Genomic DNA, 9,629 nt, shown 5'->3' on the forward strand with positions numbered 1-9,629 from the left:
CTGAATGGCCTACTCCTGCACCTATTGTCTATTGTCTATATCATATCATATATATATACAGCCGGAAACAGGCCTTTTCGGCCCTCCAGGTCCGTGCCGCCCAGTGATCCCCGTACATTAACACTATCCTACACCCACTAGGGACAATTTTTACATTTACCCAGCCAATTAACCTACATACCTGTACGTCTTTGGAGTGTGGGAGGAAACCGAAGATCTCGGAGAAAACCCACGCAGGTCACGGGGAGAACGTACAAACTCCTTACAGTGCAGCACCCGTAGTCAGGATCGAACCTGAGTCTCCGGCGCTGCATTCGCTGTAAAGCAGCAACTCTACCGCTGCGCTACCGTGCAACTTCCCCCTCCACCCCATACCCTGAGATTTTACAACTCAGCTGCCCACACATTAGGAGTTATTTACAGTGGCCGATTAACTTACCAACTGGCACATTTGTGGTAGGTGGTAAGAAACCAGAACACCTGGAGAAAACCTATGCAGTCACAGGGAGGATGCGCACTCCACACAAACAGCACCAGAACAAGGAATGGAACCGAGGTCATTGGAGCTGTGAAGTAACAGTTCTACTGGCTGGACTTCTGTGCTGTCGCTATTTTTGATCCCTATTCTGTGCAGCTTTCCTTGCGGGAAACCTGCCTTCTGTAAGTTAAAAAGCAGGAGGAAAATCATCTTTGAATCTGAGTGCATTTTCTCATAGTATATGATTATTATGAACAAAAGGAATTAGACCATTGGGGAAAAAATGTCTCAACACCATTTACCACCAGTAAACGAGAATAATATATATTTGGACAAACAAAGATAATATTTCTTTGGTTTTCTCTTTAAAAATAATTTAAATATTGTCTGAGTTGAATAAAAACACTAATTAGTGCAATTGGGGTGTGCCATTACTTTCAGATTGCAGCTGTATTGACTTTGCCATTTGATGTTGTGAAAACTCGCAGACAAATTGAAATTGGAGAGCTGGATGCGATGAGTATGTAATTTTTGGAATTTTATTTAAAATTGTAGTAATTAATGTTCAACAATTGTTATAAATGCTCATTACACTATATATTGGGGCAGTCTTGAGATATGAATGATGTAGCACAGGAGGCCCTCATACAACCCATTCTCCCTGTGTCTTTGAAAAAGCTATCCCAGAAAGTTGAGAATTGGGTCACAATGTAGGTTAAGATGCTCTTCACCCTGTTTCGCGATTGATTTCTAGTTTCATCTACTTTGCCGTGAAGGAATTCTTTTTCTGATGAGTGAAGAGGCAGATTACAAGATCAAGCACCAGAAGACCCTGTGCCTGTGAAGTTGTGCAGATGATACATTGAAAAACGTTTGTGTGTTATCCAATTAAATCAGATCATATTATACATGAGTATAATCAAGCCATTCACAAGTGAGGCTCAATGGATAGAATTTGGAAACCGGAAGGGAATGATCACTTTGGGGCTGTAACTATGCAAATCCCATAGTCGTCATAGGCAATAGGAGGAGGAGGCCGTTCAGCCCATCGAGCCAGCACCACCATTCAATGTGATCATGGCTGATCATTCTCAATCAGTACCCCGTTCCTGCCTTCTCCACATACCCCCTGACTCCGCTATCTTTAAGAGCTCTATCTAGCTCTCTCTTGAAAGCATCCAGAGAATTGGCCTCCTGCCTTCTAAGGCAGAGAATTCCACAAATTTACAACTCTGACTGAAAAAGTTTTTCCTCATCTCCGTTTTAAATGGCCTACCCCTTATTCTTAAATTGTGGCCCCTGGTTCTGGACTCCCCCAACATTGGGAACATGTTTCCTGCCTCTAATGTGTCCAATCCCTTAGAAATCTTATGTTTCAATAAAATCCCCTCTCATCTGTGTGCAGTTTTGGTCTCCATATTTGAGGAAGGATATTCTTGCTATTGAGAGCATGCAGCGTAGGTTCACTAGGTTAATTCCCGGAATGGCGGGACTGTAGTATATTGAAAGACTGGAGCGACGAGGCTTGTATACTGGAATTTAGAAGGATGAGAGGGGATCTTATTGAAACATAAGATTTCTAAGGGATTGGACACATTAGAGGCAGGAAACATGTTCCCAATGTGCGGTCTCACTAGGGCCCTGTACAACTGCAGAAGGACCTCTTTGCTCCTATACTCAACTCCCCTTGTTATGAAGGCCAACATTCCATTGGCTTTCTTCACTGCCTGCTGTACCTGCATGCTTCCTTTCAGTGACTGATGCACAAGGACACCCAGATCTCGTTGTACGTCCCCTTTTCCTAACTTGACACCATTCAGATAATAATGTGCCTTCCTATTCTTACCACCAAAGTGGATAACCTCACATTTATCCACATTAAACTGCATCTGCCATGCATCTGCCCACTCACACAACCTGTCCAAGTCACCCTGCAACCTCATAGCATCTTCCTCACAGTTCACACTGCCACCCAGCTTTGTGTCATCTGCAAATTTTCTAATGGTACTTTTAATCCCTTCATCAAAGTCATAAATTGAAGAAACAAATTTGAAGTGAAATTGTAAAAATAATATAGTATCAGTGGGAGTTTTCCACTTCCTTAATATTGATCTTGATTTAGTGCATATTTCTCAGTTTTTTGCCTACCCTTCGTAACGAAGGTTTAATGCGTCAGAAGTGGTTGAGACATCTAAAGAACTTTGGGGAACTGGTTTATAATTCCCTGGTTTTCACTCCTCGCTGATCTTAGCCAGTCGGTCTTGGTAATTATTTTGGTGATATAACCGGGATTTCCGCATTGTATCTCTAAATCTAAAAAAAATGTTTGCCAAGAAAAGTTGTTGAAATCTAAATTACAAGAGCAATGAGAAATATTTTGTTTAATTTTCTTATTGGAGAGATGACACTTGGTAAGATTGCAGCCTCACCAACATTGTCTTTTTGTTATTTTTAGTGTTTTTTTAAAGTATGTGTTAATGTTCTCTGGTTTGTTTTATGGGGGGGGGGGGGGGGGGTCGGGGGAAACCTTTTTTCAATCTCTTACCTTGCCAGAGGTGTGATTATTTTTTTTTCTGGATCATATCTCCGGTTACTCTGCGGCCTAACATCATGGAGCTGGCGGCCTTGCTCGAGACTGAGTTTGAGCCCCATCACGGGACCGTGGACTTACCATCAGAGCCTGCGATCCTTTGCCTGCAGATTTCAACATCGAGGAGCTCGCAGTCTCGGGTAGAGTGATGTCGGGAAGCTCCAAGCCACAGGAGGTTCGACCAGCCCCGACCAGGGGTCCGATCGCCCGGCGCGGGATAGCTGAGATCCCCCGATGCGGGAGCTTGAATGCCCCGATGCGGAGGGCTTGACCGCCGCTGCAGGATCCAAGATCGCCCCGACAATGGAAGGTTCAAGTGCCCCAACCGCGGGAGAACAAAAGGGAAGAAGATTGAACATTTTTTGCCTTCCATCACAGTGAGGAATGTGGGCGAGTCACTGTGGTGGATGTTCATGTAAAAAAATTATTTGGGTGTCTTGTTGCTCTTTCTTGGTATGACTGTATGGCAAATCAAATTCCTCGTATATGTTGCAAAACATACTTGGCTAATAAATTTCTATTATGATTATAGGTGGCTCTGTCCCATATTCAGCCAGCATCATCAAGGGCCCACCATTCATTTCACTCCTGCCTTTGGAAATAAGTATATAAATATAAAGTACCTTTATTGTCATCCAAAAACATGTTTTTGGACGAAATTACATTACCCACAGTCAACAATGAGAGGCAATAAAAAAGAAAGCGATAAAACACACAATCACAAAAACCAACATTAAACAAAAAAACATCCATCACAGTGAATCTCCTCCAGTCACGTCCTCACTGTCATGGAAGGCCAGAATGTCTTCTCTCTTCCCTGCCGCCTTCTCCCGCGGTCAGGCAGTCGAAATTGCCACGTCGGGGCGGCCGAGGCTCCCGACATTGAAGCCCCCGCTGGGCGGTAAAGAATCCCGTGGCCTATTCCAGGCCGCGCCGGACGGTGAAAGGTCCGCAGCCGGCCGACCCAAGCCTCGCGTTTCAGGGCAGACGAAGACGCTGCGGCTGCCGGAGCTCCCAAAGTCGGCTCCCACTCAGAGACCTGCGAGCTTCGGACGTCCACAGGGCCCGCGGCCGACGCCCCCGAAGGCGAGTCACAGCCGCATTCGCAGCGCCACCACAGCCTCCGAAGACAGTCATCTACGCAGGTGGTGAGTACAGTCCGCGGGCTCTGCGAACCAGAGCCCCAGGCAGTCCCAGCTGGAGGCCGCCAGCTCCAGGTGTTTGGCCGATGGTAGGCCGCAGCGTGAACGGAGACACGATCCAGAAAAAAGGTCGTGCCTCCGTTCGGAAGAGACAATTCGTCTCCGTTCAGAAGAGACCATTTTTATAGTTCCCCCCCCCCCCCCCCCCCCCCCCCCCCCCCCCCACACACACTTCACAACCACAAAAAAGACAACATCACATCCAACACTCACAATAAGACAAAAAGCAAAAAGACAAATGGACTGCAGGTGAGCCGCAGCTGCAGCGCAGCGCCGCCACACGAGAAATAAGGTATGGGAGTCTGAAAACTAATGTCCTGGTTCAGGAACAGCTTCTTCCAATGTCCATCAGGCTATTGAACACGACGAACTTCAACTAAACTCTGAACTATGAATTGCCTTTGTTGCACTAGGGACTTGAGGTCTTGTGTTTAGTTTTTTCCACAATATTATTATATATTGAACTCTTTATTTTTGTTTATTATATTACCTATTGAGTATTGTGTTAACAAACCTGTTATGTTGCTGCAAGTAAGAATGTCATTGTTCCATTTCAGTACATATGACTCTTGACTTAATTGACAATCAACTTGTCCTGTGACTTTTTTCTAGGGTCACCAAAGAAATTGTCCTCTACTTGGAAAATAATGAAGAGAATTGTTAGACAATCAGGATTTAGAGGTTTATTTGTCGGTAAGTAAAACCATTTTTAAATTCCACTTGCTGTGCACCAGATTCTTTTCAATATCAACTTAGTGTGACTTTATAGTGCATTTTACCACTTGGATACATTCCTGTGTGGTTTCACAGTTGTGGTTTCACTTCAATTTTCATTCTTGTTTTCATTTATTTTATAATTTTGTCATCTTCATTGGAAAGGAGTCTCCTGTATAAGATTCACAGAATGGTTATAGCATGAATGAGGCTATAAGTGATGCAGCTGGTAGAGCCACTGCTTCGCAGCCGGGAGACCTGTATTTAAACTTTACTTTGCGTCATGTCGGTGTGGACTTTGCATGGGTTTTCCCAAGTGCTCCAATTTCCTACCACATTCCAAAAACGGATGGGTAGGTTAATAAGCTGCTATAATTTATCCCTAATAAATGATAGAACCTATGGAGTTGATGAAAGTATGGAAAGAACAAACAAAAATTGGAACAACAGTAAAGTGAGTCGCTGTTTTTGTGTGTATACAGTAGGCAAAAGCACCGGTTTCTGTGTGAGAAAGAACTGCAGATGCTGGTTTAAATCAAAGGTAGACACACAATGCTGGAGTAACTCAGCGGGACAGGCAGCATCTCTGGAGAGAAGGAATAGGTAACGTTTCAGGTCGAGACCCTTCTTCAGACTGATGTCAGGGAGTGGGCGGGACAGAGATAGAATGTAGTCGGAGACAGTAAGACTGGTGGGAGAAGGGGATGGAGAGAGAGGAAGCAACGGCCATTTGAAGTTAGAGAAGTCAATGTTCGTACTGCTGGGGTGTAAGCTACCCAAGTGAAATATGAGGTTCTGTTCCTCCAATTTGCACTGGGCTTCGTTCTGACAATGGAGGAGGCCCAGGACAGAAAGGTCAGATTGGGAATGGGAGGGGGAGTTAAAGTGCTGAGCAACCGGGAGATTGGGTAGGTTAAGGCAGACTGAGCAGAGGTGTTCAGCGAAACCGCAGATCGCTGACCTGCACTTGGTCTCGCCGATATACAGGCGAATCACTGGTTTCTGTGATGTATCTAGTTTTAAATACATATATAAATATATATACCAGATGGCATTGCAGACTCTTCTGATCAGGGCTACACTCAATTTTACAATCCCCGTGGAATATATTTGGATTTCCTTTTATATTTGTTGCCGGTCTTTGTACCATTTATTTTCTTTAATTTTTGATTTGCCCTCTAAACTTTACAGTGCCCTGCATAATGTTTGGGACAAAGATCCAACATTTATTTATTTGCCTCTGTTCTCCACAATTTGAGATTTGGAATAGAAAAAAAAATCACATGGGGTTCAAATGTATATTGACAGATTTTAATAAAGGCCATTTTTATACATTTGTTTCACCATGTAGAAATTACAGCAGTTTTTGTATATATTTCTCCCATTTTAGGGCACCATAATTTTTGGGACACAGCAATGTCATGTAAATGAAAGTAGTCATGTTTAGTATTTTGGTGCATATCCTTTGCATGCAATGACTGCTTGAAGTCAGCGATTCATGGACATCACCAGTTGCTGGGTGTCTTCTCTGGTGATGCTCTGCCAGGCCTGTATTACAGCCATCTTTAGCTTATGCTTGTTTTGGGGGCTAGTCCCCTTAAGTTTTCTCTTTAGCATATAAAAGGCATGCTCAATTGGGTTCAAATCGAATGATTGGCTTGGCCACTCAAGAATTTACCATTTTTTTTAGCTTTGAAAAACTCCTTTGTTGCTTTAGCAGTATGTATGGGATCATTGTCTTGCTGTAGAATGAACCGCCGGCCAATGTTTTGAGGCATTTGTTTGAACTTGAGCAGATAGGATGTGTCTATACACTTCAGAATTCATTATGCTACTACCATCAGCAGTTGTATCATCAATGAAGATAAGTGAGCCCGCACCTTCAGCAGCCATACATGCCCAGGCCATCACACCCCCACCACCATGTTTCATAGATGAGGTGGTATGCTTTGGATCTTGGCCAGTTCCTTCTCTCCTCCATACTTTGCTCTTGCCATCACTCTGATATGTTAATCTTCGTCTCATCTGTCCACAAGACCTTTTTCAAGAACTATGGTTGCTCTTTTAAATGCTTCTTGGCAAACTGTAACCTGGCCATCCTATTTTTGCAGCTAACCAGTGGTTTGCATCTTGCAGTGTAGCCTCTGTATTTCTGTTCATGAAGTCTTCTGCATACAGTGGTCATTGACAAATCCACACCCGACTCCTGAAGAGTGTTTCTGATCTGTCGACAGGTGTTTGAGGATTTTTCTTTATTGCAGAGAGAATTCTTCTGTCATCAGCTGTGGAGGTCTTCCTTGGCCTGCCAGTCCCTTTGTGATTAGTAAGCTCACCAGTGCTCTCTTTCTTCTTAATGATGTTCCATACAGTTGATTTTGGTAAGCCTAAGGTTTGGCTGATGTCTCTCAGTTTTATTCTTGTTTCTCAGTCTCATAATGGCTTCATATCATATCATATCATATCATATATATACAGCCGGAAACAGGCCTTTTCGGCCCTCCAAGTCCGTGCTGCCCAGTGATCCCCGTACATTAACACTATCCTACACCCACTAGGGACAATTTTTACATTTACCCAGCCAATTAACCTACATACCTGTACGTCTTTGGAGTGTGGGAGGAAACCGAAGATCTCGGAGAAAACCCACGCAGGTCACGGGGAGAACGTACAAACTCCTTACAGTTCAGCACCCGTAGTCAGGATCGAACCTGAGTCTCCGGCGCTGCATTCGCTGTAAAGCAGCAACTCTACCGCTGCGCTACCGTGCCGCCCTATTTGGCTTCATTGACACAACGTTGGCCCTCGTATTGATAATCAGCAATAAAAGTTTTCAAAGGTGATGGAAAGACTTAGGTGCTGAGAGCTTTCTTATACCTACATTAAGGAGGCAATTAAACACATCTGAGCAATTACAAACGCCTGTGAAGCCATGTGTCCCAAACATTATGGTGCCCTGAAATGGTGGGACTATGTATAAACACAGCTGTAATTTCTACACAATGAAACCAAAATGTATAAAAGTGGCCTTTAATAAAATCTGACTGTGTACTTTAACCACATGTAATTTTTTTCTATTACAAATTTCAAATTGTGGAGTACAGAGGCAAATAAATAAATGACGGGTCTTTATCCCAAATATTATGGAGGGCACTGTGTGTAATCAACTGGGCTTTCACTTTTGTTTTCTCCCCGATGTATACCACTTGCATTATTTTTGCTTTTTCTGTTTACTTGCTCTATGGCCATTGGTGGAGCTCTCGTTTTAATTTCCTCATTCTTCTCCCTCGTGTAAATGTACCTAGCCTGCAACTAAATGTCTACATTAAAGGTCACCCACTGGAGAGTTACAGCATTGTCTGCTAAGGTTTGATTGCACCTTGCCAGGTGCAGGTTTCTTCTTATCTCATTGAAATTGTCCTTTCTCCAATTGAATCGTGTTTTGTTTAAAACCTTGAAGTGAGCAGAATCTTTTTCCACAGTCATTCTAAATCTTATAATATTCTAAATGCACTTTTACAATAGACAATAGGTGCAGGAGTAGGCCATTCGGCCCTTCGAGCCAGCACCACCATTCAATGTGATCATGGCTGATCATTCACAATCAGTACCCCGTTCCTGCCCTCTCCCCATACCCCCTGACTCCGCTATCTTTAAGAGCTCTATCTAGCTCTCTCTTGAAAGCATCCAGAGAATTGGCCTCCACTGCCTTCTGAGGCAGAGAATTCCACAGATTTACAACTCTGTGAAAAAGTTTTTCCTCATCTCCGTTCTAAATGGCCTACCACTTACTCTTAAACTTTTCTAGATTCTTCACTGATATTTGCTTCTCTTGGCTTGACTCATTTCCAACAATCAAGTGCACCAATATTGCCTTCCTCGCTGGGCCAGAAACTACTAAACTAATCATTTTTAATTTTTAATCTCCCCACACCCCCTTCTTCCTGTTATGGTGTGGCTATCCAATATTAGGAGTTTATCCCCCATCATCTGTTGTGGTATTTGCATTGGCACTGCTTCCTGCAACTCTGCTCCTCAATGTCTTTGACAAGCTGGCAGCCTGCAAAATTACCCCAGAATTGTAACAATTTTGTTTTCCAACTTGACCCATTCTGACTATGATAAATGCAGAACATTGTCTTTCCTAAATCAAAACTGCCACTAACCCTCGTTCTTCCATCTTTCTTGAATATCATGTATCCAGGAATATTTTGAATTCATTAATTTTTGTTACTCTTTTATTGAGAACATGTATCCCTTTGTATCCCTGTCATTGCCACAGCATTTCATCCCACCCCGTTCATTGCACCTGCAGTTGGTGCTGTTCACCAACCTTGTTTTATGTTTTAGGTTAATGACAAGTAAATGCATTCAGCCCCCATTATTATTTCTTCTCGGAACCTAACATTTGCTGGGGGGGTTTCTGCAACTAAATAAAATGTGCACTTGTTCCAGGGTGGAACCTGCAACAACCTCTTCTATTGGTACTTGTTAATACCATAATCTGGGCCATGAGTTGCATTGAGACTTGCATTACATCTATAAACTTTCATACTATATGATAAAGAACTACTATGATGTCTTTTATATATCAACAATTTATAGTGCCTCAGCACTTGACTGACGTTATGTCAATGAAACATAGAAA

General features: G+C 43.1%; 1 protein-coding gene across 3 annotated transcripts in view; it reads left to right on the forward strand.

Annotated features, from left to right (window-relative positions):
* The window catches only part of slc25a40 (solute carrier family 25 member 40), a 54,601-nt gene that overhangs the window by 34,254 nt on the left and 10,718 nt on the right, over positions 1 to 9,629 (forward strand). For all 3 annotated transcript variants that reach the window (XM_078416977.1, XM_078416967.1, XM_078416985.1), the window contains 2 exons: positions 920 to 998; positions 4,883 to 4,963. In XM_078416977.1, the coding sequence (XP_078273103.1) occupies positions 920 to 998; positions 4,883 to 4,963 (160 nt within the window). The remainder of the gene's footprint in view (positions 1 to 919; positions 999 to 4,882; positions 4,964 to 9,629) is intronic.

The sequence above is a fragment of the Rhinoraja longicauda genome, chromosome 2 (assembly GCF_053455715.1).
Source record: "Rhinoraja longicauda isolate Sanriku21f chromosome 2, sRhiLon1.1, whole genome shotgun sequence".
Taxonomy (NCBI): domain Eukaryota; kingdom Metazoa; phylum Chordata; class Chondrichthyes; order Rajiformes; family Arhynchobatidae; genus Rhinoraja; species Rhinoraja longicauda.